Source organism: Pan paniscus, chromosome 15 (assembly GCF_029289425.2).
Source record: "Pan paniscus chromosome 15, NHGRI_mPanPan1-v2.0_pri, whole genome shotgun sequence".
NCBI classification, from domain to species: Eukaryota; Metazoa; Chordata; class Mammalia; order Primates; family Hominidae; genus Pan; species Pan paniscus.
In genome coordinates, this window is record NC_073264.2 from 104,047,860 (window position 1) to 104,064,114 (window position 16,255).

Below are 16,255 nucleotides of genomic sequence, written 5' to 3' on the forward strand. Positions count from 1 at the left end.
AAGATTTTGGAAAGGTCAAATGTGGGGTTTGGAAATGCTCACTCAGCAAGCCCTCCCTTTGGCTGATGTGGGTTGCAGGGGCTCTTCTGCGCTTCCGTGGAAGGGTATCCTCAGGCATCAGCTCTGCCTCTCCGTGTTGAGGGTGAGCAGGCTGGCCCCAAGGGTGTAGCACCCATGTAATTTTTTGTATTCTCATCACGCTCTCATTATGTTGGCAGAGCTGTTCAAACTGCAGGGTGTGGCCCCTGGGTGGATGTGAAATAATTTAGTAGGTTGTGACCAGCATTGTTTATATTTATGGGGTACAGTGTAATGTTTTGGTATATACACACACACATTGCGGAATAATTAAATCGAGCTAATTAACATATCCATCACATCACTTTGTTTAAAATCTGCTCCCCCAGCAGTCTTGAAACACACGTTAGTATGAATCACAGTCACCATGCTGTTCAGTGGGCTCAAAAACGTCCGCCCGTCTGTCTAACTGAGGCTCTGTGCCCTTTGCCCAGCAGCTCCACAAGCCTACCCCCACTACCCACCTCCACCAGCCCGGGTAACCACCATTCCCTGCTTCGGTGAGCTTGACTTTTTTAGATCCCACATCTAAATGAGTGCATCGTGTTTGCCTTTCTGTGCCTGGCTTATTTCAGTTAGCATAACATCCTCCAGGGACTAGTATTTTCTTAAATGAAATGGAATAAAAAAAAATCAGGGTGCATTGTAAATTATTAGGGTAAGTACAGCTTTATGACATCTGTTTTCAGGGATACACACACACGTTGGTATAAGTGGGGTGATACATAAGCATCTGTTTCTTACTATGTTACCTGGTCAACAATTGAAAAATACTCTGATAAAAGATTTGCTAGTTTTTAGCAAAAACTTGAAAAAGCATCTGATTTATTCTGAAATTCAATCAGCCGCTGCACTTTGCCTCACCCTAATTACTGGAAGAGATTCTGAGAAACACTGTTTATAGCATTCCCTATTAAATTAGGACTGGCTGGGTATGGTGACTCACACCTCTAATCCCAACTCTTTGAGAGGCTGAGGTAGTAGGAGGATCACTTTAGGCCAGGAGTTTGAGACCAGCCTGGGCAACATAGCAAGACCCTATCTCTAAAAAAATTATTTTTTTAAAGCCTAACCAGACACGGTGGTGGCATGTACCTGTAGGCCTAGCTTACTCAAGAGGCTGAAGTGGGAGGATCACTTGAGCCCAGGAGGTCAAGGCTGCAGTGAGCTATGATTGCACCACTGCACTCCAGCCTGGGGACAGAGCAAGACCCTGTCTCTAGAGGGGAAAAAAAAGAAAGAAAGAAAAGTACCAGGACTGTCATTTTCTGTGTGAAGGGATTTTTTTCTTCTGAAACTCTGTCAATAAGCTAACAGAAGGCCTATATTGTGAAAATTTAATTGATATCGTTGTTAATTAATATGAAAACCACTTTTGGTTACATTAATTAAAGAATTTCTTTTTTAGGTTTCCTTGTTGCAGAATGAAAGTGTAGAAAAAAACAAGAGCATACAAAGTTTGCACAATCAGATATGTAGCTTTGAAATTGAAATTGAGAGACAAAAGGAAATGCTTCGAAATAATGAATCCAAAATCCTTCATTTACAGGTAAGAATCTTAGGACTACGGCCAGATCAAAGGGTGGAGGAGCTTGCCTGTGTTCCCCTTAAGGGTTTCTTAGCAAACTGCTTGAGCTGAGTCCTTGACCTTTGCAAGCAGAAAGGCAACTGATTTCTCTGGCCTAAGTGAAGGCTTAGAAAAGGCAGCTGGACTAGCACAGGCCCGGCCTGGGAAGCCGCAGGTCAGCGTTTTCAAACTGCCTTTTCTCTGGAGAGCAAGCCTCCACCCCTCTTCCATGCCTTTGATCTACCGTTGGAGAAATAAGATGCGAAGCTTGTATTTGTTAAATTAGCTGTTTTTATTATTTAAGATTTCGTATTGTTCATGAGTAGTTGCTGTGTGCAAAGTCTCACTTCCTGCAGTGAGGTGCTGTGCAGTCCAGCTACTCTGTTGTGAGCTTTCCAGTGACACGCGCTCACCCGCTGGGTTTCACTGTGGAAATCCACACGCACCTCCAGAAGAACAAACCAGTGAACCTTTGCTGCCCTGAATAGAGGCGATGATGTAAAGGGGACTGATGAAATGTCACTTCTCCTGTCTTCTGTCGTCACAGGTGTCTGTGGGGTGCTTGTTAATAGATGATCATTGTAGATGCTCTCTGCACATTCACTTACTCGTGTGCGTTTGTGATAGCACTTCCCATGGGTGTGTCACACACCGTGGAAGAATCACTCATGTCACTGAAGGGCCTGAACTTAGACAGTGTGTCCCTAGATTATCTGGAAGAGAAACTACTTCTAATAGCACAGAGTCATGGCATCTTTGAGAATGCCTTTTCTCCAATTTTTGACATTGGAGATGAGTCATAGTGACTTGAATTGCGTAGGGATTTATTAAATTAATTTCATTTTTATTATACTTTGTAGTTATCCAGAGAGAAAAGGAGAAAACACAATGAAACATTAGATTGTATTAGAAAAGGCACAAGTCATTAGCATTAAATCAAGCCAAATAAAGTACAATGTTTCTTAAAACACCAAGCCTCCCGCTGGAAGCCCCTAGCATTTTGCTGAGGGCCCAGTGATGTGTCAGTCATCAGACTGGCCAAGGCGACTGGTCAGGCCACTGCTGTGGGGCCCTGGCCATCCTGTGGCCCGCCTGCACCTGCGCTCCCTGGCAAGCAGCTCTGGCTGTTCATGAGATTATTGTTGTGTTTTGACCTGGGGCTCAGAGAGGCACTGGAAAGGCCGGGGAAATCACCTCTTAAAATAGCCACAACAGAAGGAAGAATGCACAAGTACTGGATTCATTTACAACAAAAAGTTAGGATATACACAGTGATGTACCGACACCCCATCCCAAACCTCACATTTCCTCTGCATTCATCTTCAGTTTCTCCCCTTCCAGTCAGGTGTTGTCATTTACTTTCCTTTTTAGTCGAGTTTAATCACTCTGTGATTTCTACTTGAAAACTTTTGTGATTGGATGAACCAATGAAGCATAAGTCAGAAAGAAAGGGGGAAGCCAAGTTGCCAAGGGCAGAGAAGTGAGGATGGAGTGGTGACGGCAGCGGTCAGTGTCCCTTGACCTGTGACGAGTAGAAGGTGATGGCGCACCTGCCTCTTCCCCACAGGAGGCTGGGCGTGGCAGAGAGCAGGTTGTGTTTAGGGAAGGGACTCAGAGCAGGCTGCCCGCGCCTGATTCCCCTGAGTGCAGGGACACGGCTCTGCCTGAAACATGTGAAAACTCTTCTCCATGTGACCTGTTGAGCAGGCGTGGTCTACACAGAAGGTCCTTCCAACCGTGTGGTTTTTTGAAAGGGGAAATTCAGTGTTACCTTTGGGACCACTGTGGGGTTGGTGGTCTTTGGCCAGGAGGATTCTGCACTGTCCATCCTCAGGAAATGCTGATTGAAAGCCTTCTGATGCCCAGAGGTGCTGGCTGTGTGGGAGCTGCACAGGGCCAGGCCATCCCTCTGCTGCTGCAGGCCCCGCCTACCCTCTTGAGCAGCAGCCCAGCTCAGCCGTGTTCCCCACTGTTTCATCCTCAGAGCCCTTCCTGTTGCCCCAGGAAGGGTTTATAGTAAAATCTTACTGTGGCCCAGAAAACCTCTGTGCCTGGCCACCGGTCACCTTCCCAGCTTCGCCCCACTCCCTGCGCTAAAGTGGACCCGCTCATTGTTCCTTGACAAGCTCCATGCTGCTGCACAGATGTCTTTTTCCCCTGCTTCCCTTCCTGGCCAGCTCCAGGCACTCCTCCAGCCATGTTTGTGGACCAGCTAGGTGATGAGGGCACACGTCACTTGGGGTCTTCTTCTTTCTTCCTTGTCTGATTCTCCAGTAGACCCTAAAGCCCTGGTGATGGCGGGAGTCGAAGCACAGAGGGCCCGATGGCCTGGCTGTGGCAGTGGGGGTGCAGGCGGGGGGTCAAGGAGTGGAATTCAAGAGTGTCTTTGCTTTTTTGCCTGTCCGGGGAATGATGAGTTCTTAATACTTTACTTCTTAAATATCCTGTTTTTCTTTATTAAGAAGACAGCCAGGCCGGATGCAGTGGCTCACATCTGTAATCCCAGCACTTTGGGAGGCCGAGGCGGGCGGATCACGAGGTCAGGAGATCGAGACCATCCTGGCTAACACGGTGAAACCCCGTCTCTACTAAAAATACAAAAAATTAGCCAGGCGCGGTGGCGGGCGCCTGTAGTCCCAGCTACTCGGGAGGCTGAGGCAGGAGAATGGTGTGAACCCGGGAGGCGGAACTTGCAGTGAGCCGAGATAGCGCCGCTGCAGTCAGGCGTGGGAGAAAGAGCAAGACTCCGTCTCAAAAAAAAAAAAAAAAAAAAAAAAAAAGCCTAGGCCGGTAGGCCGGACACGGTGGCTCACACCCATATTCCCAGCACTTTGGAAGGCTGAGGCGGGTGGATCACGAGGTCAGGAGTTCAAGACCAGCCTGGCCAAGATGGCGAAACCCCATCTCTACTAAAAATAGAAAAATTAGCTGGGCGCAGTGGCAGGCATCTGTAATCCCAGCTACTCGGGAGGCTGAGGCAGAAGAATCGCTTGAACCCAGGCGGCAGAGGTTGCAGTGAGCAAAGATTGCGCCATTGCACTCGAGACTGGGTGACAGAGCAAGACTGTCTCAAAGAAAAAAAAGAAGATAGCATAGGTGCGAGCATGACCCAGGCTTCTGGTGTCAGTGGACTAGATGAACTGGTGGTTCTTACAGTCGGGGTCCACAGGGCCCACGTAGAGGAGCACGCACTGGGACAGAAGGCAGGGACGTCCATCCACGCGGCCTTCACTCAGGCTGCCGGCACCACCGGGCTTCTCACAGTGCCGGGCTTGTGTGCCAGGGTCGCAGTGGCCTGAGAGTGAGGCATCACAGCAGGTGACACGGTTGCAGCCCTGGCATGCAAGTGTGTAAGGCTCACGGGCTGATGCTCCCTGAAGGCAAACCTTCTGATTTGGATTGTTGATGTGGAGTGCAGTCTGTCTCTTCAGCTCTGTGTCGGAGTCTTTTTTCTGTACAATTCCACACCTGCACTTGAGATTTATTTTTTATAGAAACTGCAGTGATTGAGTGTAGACCGTTCTTCAAGGATGAAATCACGTTTGCTGCGTTTTAGAGAACACTTGATGTGACTCTGCGTTCTGCTTTGAAATGGTGCCATTGATACAGATGAAGTGCCTGTTTTAAAAATAGCCCGAGTTCCCTTGCTGCTCATGGAGACGCCTTTTATTTAGTCGTGCTGGTCTGTGCATGCGGTGCACGCATGTTGTGTGTTCCTGACTCGGGGGCCCCTGCTGTGTGGGGGAGTCCTTGCTGGAGACTCCCCGTTCTGTGCTTGAGGTCAGGCGTGCCCTTGCGTAGCACAATCGCAGGGAGGGGTGGCTCGGTGCCATCCCCCTCTTAACCTCGGGGGCCTGAGGCTCAGCGTGAGGCGCAGCTTGTCTTGGGCCACCCTGCCTGGGACTCATGCTTCATTTCGGGGTTTGCTAAGTTACAAAGGGCGTCTCTCAGACCTCTGTTGATCAGGTTTTCATTAACTTTCCCCTGCCACTCGCGAGCACCCCTGCCAGCTCAGTGTGCGTGTTAGAAGGTGGAGATGCGAGAGGCTTCCGGTGCTCACTAGAGGAGCCGTGTATTTGGATGTTCAGTGTCGTCAGTGGTATTGTCCCCCAGCAAATAGACTTGGTGAGCTAATTAAATATCCTTCTGAACATGTATGATTGTGTAAAATAAAGGGACAGTGACAGTGTCAGTTTAAAGGGACAGTGACAGTGGAAAGAGGTGTTCTTTAGAGAAATTATCCTTACTTTTTAGAGGTTAACTAATATCATGTTTCTTGGAAAGAACAGGAAGAATAACACTGCTTTTACGCCCAAAAAGCCACCCAGACCTGTCATGTTTGTGTCTTTGTGGTTAATAACAGCCAGCAAAGGTGCTGAAACCTAGATGTTTAAAAATAGACTTCCAAAAGGAGAAGTGAATTCAGGGGGCCCTGGGGCCCGCCCCTCGAGCACCCGGTGTGGCCCGCAGCTTGTGAGGTGCCTCAGTCATTCCACAGCTGCATTGAGCACTAAACTCTCCAGCCATCACAAGCTGCTTGAAAATGCACATCATTTTTTGAAGTGAAAACCCTTTAAGTCCCTGGCTTCATCTCACAGGTGGACACTCCAGCCCCTTAACACAGACTGGGCCACCAGGGCGGAGTACAGCTCCCACCCCTCCAGGTAGTGACAAATATGAGCAGCCTGTGTGTTTTGGGAAACGGCTTTCTGAATTAGTTAAATGAAGTAGCATAAAGTCAGGCCTGGTTACTGGCAGCCTCGTGTGTTCGTGGCAGGGTTTCTGCGTTCCTGCCTCCCTTGCTGGGGCCTGGCAGCCTGAGTGTGGAGCTGGAGGGGGAAGACCCCTGCGTCTGCAGCATCGGCCCACTGGGTTTCACCTAGGGCCTGAGGACATGCCTTGGGGCTCTTTCCTGCCACCATCCAGGTGGGAGGGGTCTGAGGAGTGGGAGTCTTCTCCTGGGACCCTGGGGTCGTTCTGGGGAACCCCCTGCAGCCAGAGAGACAGGACTGTGCTTCTGCCCCAGACCCAGCAGCAGGGTAGGAGGCCTTTAGACGTTCCAAGGGAAGATGAGGCCACATGGGCATGATTCTGGCATCCTAAACCTGAGACCCTGTGGCAGCCATGCAGGGCCACCTGTCCCATGGGACCTGCACTTACAGGGGTGAGGCCTCTCTGGGAAGCAGGGACCCTCTGTATTATGGCCCCCGAGGTATACGAGGGCTGCAGAGGAGATGTCCATTGGAGCCTTGTGGCCCCGCACAGGTGCTGTGGCCTGGGAGAAGAGCTGGGAGGGACACGTGGGAGTGTGAGGGTGAGGTCGGATCCTGGTATCTGAACAGGAGAGCTGGTGGGGTTGGCTGATGCCAGGGTGTGGGTGTGTGAGAAACAGGCGGGCAGGCGGCACCACTGCCACTGTGAAACAGGGAAGCCTGGGCAGGGGCTGTGGGCAGCAGAAGCATGAGCTGCTGCCTGCCCCAGAGACAGTGGAGACCTCTCCCCTGGTCTTCTGAACACTTGCCACCTGTCACTTCGCTTTCCTGATGGCTCTCTGTTGACAAAGCAAGCTGACTTAGTGGAGCCTCCTGTTGTTTTCTTCCATGTGGCTTCATGTCACCTCGAGTGCTCCCTGCCGGCACAAGCACTTGATCCCAGAGAGCTCCCAGGAGGCCTGATGCAGAGCCCCGCTCCTGGAGTCAGAGCCGCGGGTGGCAGGCCTCATACAGGGGCCTCTGACTGTTCTGCTCCTAGCCTGTCTGTATTTGATGGAAGGTGGTGCAGCATTTTCCGAGTCCTAACTGTGTTTTGCTTTTTAACACCTTTGGTTTGGAAGCGAGTGATAGACAGCCAAGCAGAGAAACTGAAGGAGCTTGACAAGGAGATCCGGCCCTTCCGGCAGAACTGGGAGGAAGCAGACAGCATGAAGAGCAGCGTGGAGTCCCTCCAGAACCGCGTGACCGAGCTGGAGAGCGTGGACAAGAGCGCGGGGCAAGTGGCTCGGAACACAGGTGAGGCAGGGGCCGGGGCCGGGCCAGCAGTGTGCATCTGGGCCCCGGGCGAGTGCTGGGGCGGGGTCCGTGGGATGAGGGCTATGTTAGGTACATGTGCCTTAGGACAGTTCTTTCTAATTATGGGTAACACGCAGAGGTGTGATGACTTTCCTACTGAAAGTCCCCCAGCAAAGACAAACGTTTCCCGCGCAGGCTTGTCCCCTCCGTGTGAGGCCCTACATGGTGTAGAAAGTAGGGGCAGCTGCAGCCACGGGAAGCTGCAAAGCCCTCCTGAGAGAGACTGGCCGCAGGGTGACCCACAGGACAGGCCCAAGCGCAGATGGCAGAGGCCAGGACCTGCTGGTCGGGGCGCCCCAGACCCCACTCCTAAGGGCCAGGGGGCAGCAGTCCCACTGCGCTCTGCCAGTATGTTTCTGATCCACAAGCAGATGTGGGCCTATGGCTTTGGGGACTGAAAGAGTATTGGGAATATTTACATAAGGAGGATTAATGGCAGAAAGGAACACAGATTACCGGTGTGTGTGGGGGGCCAGATGAAGCAGGCAGAGAATGAGGTTGGAGGAGAGGGGAGCAGCTTCGCCTCCAAGAGAGCAGAGGCCACCTGCGGGTGCTGAGGCCGGAGGGAGGAGAGGGGAGCAGCTTCGCCTCCAAGAGAGCAGAGGCCACCTGCGGGTGCTGAGGCCGGAGGGAGGAGAGGGGAGCAGCTTCGCCTCCAAGAGAGCAGAGGCCACCTGCGGGTGCTGAGGCCGGAGGGAGGAGAGGGGAGCAGCTTCGCCTCCAAGAGAGCAGAGGCCACCTGCGGGTGCTGAGGCCGGAGGGAGGAGTGGGGAGAGCACAGCTGTCTCCTGCTCCCAGGAGCTCCTACCAGTGGGCTTCCCAGGAAGCCACAGTGGAGCACTCTGTCTTGGACCCTGCAGTGAGGTGTCCTTTGACACACAGGCAGGTCAACCGCCCAGGACATCCCCTGTCAGCAGTCTGTGCCTAGTAATGTGTCCAGACAGACAGGGCTGTGGGCATGAGAGCTGTGGTAGAACTGGGGCAGGGACCTGGGCTCTTCCCTGGGAGGTGGTGGCCTCAGGACATCTGTCTACACAGTTTTGCTGGTGTTACCCCCAGAAACCACAGTGATTTTTATATTGTTGCTTCAGATGCTGGTATGACTGGGCATGGTGGTGTGGCCTATAGTCCCAGTGCTTTGGGAGGCTGAGGCAGGAGGATTATTTAAGCTCAGGAGTTTGATGCCAGCCTGAGCAACAGAGCAAGACCTTGCCTCTTTAAAAATTAAAAAATGAGGCCGGGTGCAGTGGCTCACGCCTGTAATCCCAGCACTTTGGGAGGCTGAGGTGGGCAGATCACGAGGTCAGGAGATTGAGATCATCCTGGCTAACACGGTAAAGCCCCATCTCTAGTAAAAATACAAAAAGTTAGCCGGGCATGGTGGCGGGCGCCTGTAGTCCCAGCTACTCGGGAGGCTGAGGCAGGAGAATGGTGTGAACCCGGGAGGCGGAGCTTGCAGTGAGCCGAGATTGCGCCACTGCACTCCAGCCTGGGCGACAGAGCGAGACTCCATCTCAAAAAAAAAAAAAAAAAAAAGAGCCAGGCACGGTGGCTCACGCCTGTAATCCCAGCACTTTGGGAGATCGAGGCAGGTGGATCACCTGAGGTCAGAAGTTCGAGACCAGCCTGGCCAACATGGCGAAACCCTGTCCCTACTAAAAATACAAAAATTAGCCAGGCGTGGTGGCGGGCACCTCTAATCCCAGCTGCTCAGGAGGCTGAGACAGGAGAATCGCTTGAACCTGGGAGGCAGAGGTTGCAGTCAGCTGAGATGGTGCCACTGCACTCCAGTCTGGGCAACAGAGCGAGACTCCGTCTCAAAAAAATGAAATAAAATAACGAGTGCTGGTTCAGCTTTGCTTTCCTAACCTCTCTGACGTTCACCTGTCTCATTCACCAAACCCTCCTCACCTGTGGCAGGCCTGCTGGAGTCCCAGCTGAGCCGGCATGACCAGATGCTGAGTGTGCACGACATCCGCCTAGCCGACATGGACCTGCGCTTCCAGGTCCTGGAGACCGCCAGCTACAATGGAGTGCTCATCTGGAAGATTCGCGACTACAAGCGGCGGAAGCAGGAGGCCGTCATGGGGAAGACCCTGTCCCTTTACAGCCAGCCTTTCTACACTGGTTACTTTGGCTATAAGATGTGTGCCAGGGTCTACCTGAACGGGGACGGGATGGGGAAGGGGACGCACTTGTCGCTGTTTTTTGTCATCATGCGTGGAGAATATGATGCCCTGCTTCCTTGGCCGTTTAAGCAGAAAGTGACACTCATGCTGATGGATCAGGGGTCCTCTCGACGTCATTTGGGAGATGCGTTCAAGCCCGACCCCAACAGCAGCAGCTTCAAGAAGCCCACTGGAGAGATGAATATCGCCTCTGGCTGCCCAGTCTTTGTGGCCCAAACTGTTCTAGAAAATGGGACATATATTAAAGATGATACAATTTTTATTAAAGTCATAGTGGATACTTCGGATCTGCCCGATCCCTGATGAGTAGCTGGGGAGGTGGATTTAGCAGAAGGCAACTCCTCTGGGGGATTTGAACCGGTCTGTCTTCACTGAGGTCCTCGCGCTCAGAAAAGGACCTTGTGAGACGGAGGAAGCGGCAGAAGGCGGACGCGTGCCGGCGGGAGGAGCCACGCGTGAGCACACCTGACACGTTTTATAATAGACTAGCCACACTTCACTCTGAAGAATTATTTATCCTTCAACAAGATAAATATTGCTGTCAGAGAAGGTTTTCATTTTCATTTTTAAAGATCTAGTTAATTAAGGTGGAAAACATATATGCTAAACAAAAGAAACATGATTTTTCTTCCTTAAACTTGAACACCAAAAAAAACACACACACACACACACGTGGGGATAGCTGGACATGTCAGCATGTTAAGTAAAAGGAGAATTTATGAAATAGTAATGCAATTCTGATATCTTCTTTCTAAAATTCAAGAGTGCAATTTTGTTTCAAATACAGTATATTGTCTATTTTTAAGGCCTCATCTGGTCTCTGTTTTAATAATTTGTTTGTCAGAAGACCCTGAAGTATATACCTAGGTCTTTTTTTTGAAAGTCTCTAAATTCAGAATCATTTTTTAATTTAAAGTTCTACAAATAATTGTTACTGCAAACATTTTATTTTAAAACGTTGATAGACTGATATTGGAAGAAAATATAAAATATCAAACACTGGTTATCACTTGTGATAGGAAAGAGAATATTCAACCTGTTGCTATTTCTCGTTAGAAATGTAAACCTTCAAATATCTGTCGTAGTTAATGACACGACTTCACAATTCTGAACGGAGCCTCGCTCATGGATGCTGTGCATCATTTTCAGATTTATAATTGTTTTCACCCTAAAATAGGGCATCCGTTGAACTTTGGAGTTCTAAACAAAATCCTGTAGGTGTTTGGATTCTGCCCCATGTGTTCGGACGAGCTCTCTGTTGCTGACAGCACCGGCCTTCGGTCTCCATGTCAGGGGTGGGCGGGTGACTGCTGAGGGAGGCCCACAGGTGTGTTTCTCCATCCCGTCATCTTGCTGCATGCCGTCAACGGTCTCCGAAAGCAACGTTGTGCGTAGAGCTGGTGGCATACGGCCCACGTGCCTTAGATGGGACATGCTGCTTCTCCACCCTGGGTTTGCGTTGAGCATCATTCTAGAAAGTGCTAGTTTAACCAGACTTTTCTCTCCACCACTAGATCTTTGTCTCTACAAGGGCCCTCAGACACCTCTGCACCTGCTGAGGGGAAGCCAGGCTCCACCGTCGGCTTCTGGAGCCTTCGCTGCTTAATTACCACAGATTCCAAATCTCTAGGCCCCACGAGTGAGCCACCTGGTCCAAGTACGGCCTGGTCCCACCCTGAGGGAGGCAGGTGTGGAACAGAAGCCGAGCCTCTCCGTGTCCCCACCGGGGCCGTGGGCACCCCCACAGCCCGAAGCAGAACCCTCTGAGCATTCCAGAGACCGCTGCTCGGGGGCCTGCCCAGGCTGACCAACGGGCGCTCCTGACCACCACCCTGGCGGGAAGGGTGGCCACGGGGCCCGTCGTCCCAGCCTGTGCCTGCCCGGATGGCATTTTCTCAACTCACTGTTTACTGTCTCTCAGTGTCCAACTGTGATTAGAAGCCTGGAGACCGCCCCCTGCACCCCTTTTGCTATGCACCACGCTTCATGGTGCTCTTACCACTGATGGGTGCTACACGCGACGGGTGCTTCTTAGGCAAAACCAATGTGTGCGAACTGTCACACCTGTGCCACTCGCCCACAAGCCGCGCCCACAATTGGCCAGCTGGGCCGTGCACGTCAGACTGCCTGCCTCGGCTCTCCCCGTGGCCGCGCGGGGACAGCTTGGTGGGTGCCCGGTGGCCCACCTGTCTCTGGTGCTGCCATCTGTCCTGGGTGTGCCTTCGCCCCAGTGCCTGCTGGAAGTGCCCTCCGTCGCACCCCTGTGCCCTGAGCTCCCGTGAGGGGCCCGCCGCGCCCTTTCGCGGTCGAAGCGTTCCGTTGTTCTTATCTGCCTTTCCTTTCCCCGCTCTCCTGGGATTACTTTGGGGGAATGAGTATCCTTGGTTCTGCCCTGTGAGGGAGTCGTGTGTCCCTGCTCATAAAGGAAGGACTTCCTGCAGAAGCTGCGGAAAACTACTGTTCCCTCGAAGGTGTCCCCCACCTGAGGCCTGTCCCCTACCTGCCCTCAGGTAGTTTTCCTGAGGCCAGGGGTTAACAACAGGGACATCCCTGCAACTTCTCCTTCACAAAATGTATAATATTAGATGAAGGATATGCAACATCTTGGTCTAGTAAGAACCGTTTCCTCCCCTCTGGGTTGAAGTCCTGGTGTGGCCCCCAGAAGCAGCAGTGCGTGTCACTGGGACGTCTCCAGTAGCCCTTCCCAGGCAGACGCTCCTGGCGGGACGCCATGGGGCCCACCTGAGGGTCCCACAGACGTAACCTGAGTGACAGGAGTCCTTGAGGATGGGATGGCCTGTGTCACACACTTTGTCCTTGAACCTGAGTGATGGGGGTCCTTGAGGATGGGATGGCCTGTGTCACGCGCTTTGTCTTTGTGTTTGGTTGTATCGGGGTCTCTGTTCTGAGTGTGTCTTCCTCTCATGTACTCAACACAGTGGGCAGCAGCCTGGGACGGCGTCCCCTCTCCCGGCGGCGGGCAAGCCTTGCGCTGCTCCACCCTCGGCCTGGGCACCCTCACTTGGCGCTGGCCACCTGGGCCAGCCTGGGGCCATGGTCTCCCTGCAGCTGAGGCCCAGTGGCCCCTTGGGCAGTGATCGGCCATCCCCGCGTCACAGGGCCCTGGCAGCAAGCGGGAAAGGGGGGCGCACACTGTGTGCTTGGGGGTGCTGCTTGTTTACCACACATGACCAGACTCCCAGCAGGACAGAGCTGCTCAGTACTTTACAGAAACCAACTGAGTCGTTTGTGCATGAATTAAGCTGGTCTGCTTCCCCGTCACCTTCATAACAAAACAACGTCCCCTCTCCCCTCGCCTCGAGCAGTTTCTTCAGGACACCGTGGCTCGGGCTGCTCCCTGCTGCCGGGCACGCTGGTTGGCTGGCCTGGGCCCGGCTCACGTGAAGGGTACTGGCTCTTGTGACCACACTGAGCCACGTGCAAGCCGCAGCCGGGCCTGGAAGCCTGACCCTCTGGTTCTAGGGCTTGTCCAGCGGAGCCTGCAGAGCTAGAAGTTGGGGTGTGTCCGTGATGATATGGGGGCCAGGCTGGGAGTAGGGCCTTTCTAGCAGGGTTGGGTGGCTCAGTGAGGGTGTGGAAGTGGGGGAACCACGGTGCCTGGCTTTGGGACTAGACATGCCAGCCCCAGCTGGGCTGGAGGGAGCCTGAGTGAGCCCCGACATACGCTGGGCCTTTCAGCTCGCCGTGCTCTGGTGACACACAGGCGGCCAGGTTGGGATTTGTGTCAATTCTAGGAGCCATCAAGCATGAAAGTGGTTCTGTCTCCTGAGCGCAAGCCTCGCCGGACCCCTGGGCGAAGGCCTGGACTTGCAGATGTGTGTTCCCTGTGCAGGTGGACAGAGGGGGCCCTTATGACCCAGATTGCAGCCCCATTCCACCACCCCTTCCTCCCCAGAGCAGCCTCTGCCGAGGGACAGCACCTGTGTCCCTTCGATGCCACAACAGCCAGTTGAACAGGGGAGCCCTTTGCTCAGGCAGCTTCTCCTGCCTCTCCCTCCTTTCTCCTTCCCTGCCCCATCCCCGTGCCCTTCTTGGCCTGTGGTGCTGGGGAGCCATGGTGTGGCATACTGGGGCTCCTGCTCCTTGGGCCACTTCCTCAGCCCGGGCCCCACAGGCCCACCACCTGCTAGGGCTCCCACTGCACTGGCTGTGGCAGGAGGCTTCCCCATGACCCCGTGTGGCCCAGCTCGGTGAGGATGCAGTTCCAGGCACAGCCCCTGGGACAGCCAGCTGCCTCCCAGACCACCTCAGCCTGCTCCAGGGTCCTCAGTCACCCTGGGCCAGGGGCCACGTGTCCCATGGATGTCGACCATGCCAACGTCACATTCCAGCACCCCTTTTGCTTGATGGCATCTGGTGGTAGTCAGCATGGTGGACCCACATCCTACAGCCAGAGGTGATGTTGGACAAAGGAAGGGGAGTCTGGATGGGTCCTTAAACGACCATTCTGTCCCCAGCGGGGTCATTCCTTGTCAGCCCAAGGGAGGGCCGGGGAGTACACTGATCCCAACAGCTGGGCTGACACCTCCTTTCTCCCCTGCACGGGGAGGATTGGCCTGAGGGCCGTCACCCTGTGCACAGCCCCAGTAGGGTGGCAGTGCCACTGTCTCCTTGGGCCGTTGCAGGATTGGGCGGGTGCAGACTCCCCTTGCGGGCCCCTTGCTCAATCCCCGGCCCTCCCAGACTCCTCCCTCTACTGGGGGTAATTTGTGTGTCAGAAGGGCTCTGGCAGAGCTGTAAAATACTGTTTTTTAAAAATTTTAGTCCAGATCTTTACTTATTAGACTGCAGAAGGAGAGCTAGGGAGAGTGGTGGGAGCCCCCTTGCTTTTGTATCTGTGAGGTGAATGAGGGTCTGTCACCCAAATCTACTTCTCAGCCCATGACCATAGTTCTGTTTTCCGTTTGCAAATCTCAGTAGCTCTGTTTTCTCCAAAGTAGAATGTGCCCACCAGGGTCCTAGCCAGGCGAGGTCAGTGTCGGCAGGCTACCTGGTCATTATTGCTGCCTCGTCCAGGCTGATGCTGATGGTCACAGGCACGGTGGCATCAGGGAGCCGGGCCAGCAGGCGGCGTGAGGCGGGGCCAGCAGCTCGCTGCAGGGGCATTTTCCACCTGATCCTGGTGTGCCCCACATGCGGTTGCAGGGCAGACGTGTGAAGCCTCGGCCGTCTCGGGGCTGGCAGGTGTGCGGGTGAGGAGGCCCCGGTGGCCAAGCAGAGCCTGCGTTTCATTTCTCCTGCTGCACTGTGTCTAGTCTGTCTTGTGAACTCTCACCGTGAAAAGAGGCTAGAAGTCCAGGATCGCTGTACCACTCCTGTAATTAGGTGATGATTGGATTTGACAACTTAGTCCCCTCAGACAAGTAAGATACCCTCCAACAGCAAATTCAATGACTTAATTGGAAAACACACAAGCCGGCATGATGTCCGGTGATTTCTGTAAGAAATGCCTGTAGGAGAAGGTCTGTGAAGTGTGGAGGGCAGTGTCGACGCTGCACGGCATCTGCAGATTCGCAGCCTCTTCTCTGCCGGTGCCTCTGTTCGGTTCTGTTACCCAAAAACAAAGACCAAAGAAGGCCAGTCTCTCATTTGACCCTGTCTTTTTAATCTGCCTGTTTTAAAAGTTGCGTCTGTAGTAGCCGCTTGCTGTGAAGACACATCTTGACAGTCCAAGTGATTTTGTGACCAGTGATTTGGGTCCTGTTTTCCGCTCTTCTAAGAAAAAACGAAAAGACCGTGAGTTATTGCCCAGCAATAATCATGTTGTTACTGTGAGTTAGCAACATGCCTGACTTCCTGATAGCATTACTGTTTTCTAGTTTTGTTTATTGTATATTATGTGTGGTTTTATTTGGTATTTATTTGTGTTTTGAGGTCTTGCAATGTTTTTGTGTTTCTGATGCTAATAACTAAAGTTTGTAAGACTGTAGAATGCAAAACTCGGAGATGCTAAACTGTCTTATTAGAGGAAAATAAATCTGATTATGGAGTCTCAGTCTCTGATCACACCGTCTCTTGCAGGCTGGGCCCCAGGTGAGTGGCTTCCCTCCTGCCGGACTCCCCGGGCTGTCCTCTCAGTGGCTGGGCCCGGTATGGCCGCCTGGCCAAGACCTGTGTGGCCAGAGGCCCGTGCTTGGTTTGCTGCCCTCTGTCACCATCTTGAAATACTTTGCAATTCTCAGCGAGGGGCCTGCCGTCGCCTTTTCCACTTTGCTTACAGTTTTGCCTGCAGCCTTTAACCTGAAGGGAATCCCAGGGGCCAGGCTCGCAAATCTGTGTCTTGGTCCAGAGCAGATAAGGCGGAGCTCTGACCTCCTGCCCGGACACATGCC

The 16,255-nt window shown here is 53.0% G+C and overlaps 1 protein-coding gene across 3 annotated transcripts in view; it reads left to right on the top strand.

Moving 5' to 3' along the window:
• The window catches only part of TRAF3 (TNF receptor associated factor 3), a 138,538-nt gene extending 122,620 nt beyond the window's left edge, over positions 1-15,918 (top strand). For all 3 annotated transcript variants that reach the window (XM_034938201.3, XM_034938202.3, XM_008959092.6), the window contains 3 exons: positions 1,487-1,627; positions 7,479-7,653; positions 9,634-15,918. In XM_034938201.3, coding sequence (XP_034794092.1) covers positions 1,487-1,627; positions 7,479-7,653; positions 9,634-10,205 — 888 coding nt within the window. In that variant the 3' untranslated portion in view covers positions 10,206-15,918. The remainder of the gene's footprint in view (positions 1-1,486; positions 1,628-7,478; positions 7,654-9,633) is intronic.
• The last annotated feature ends 337 nt before the right edge of the window (positions 15,919-16,255 follow it).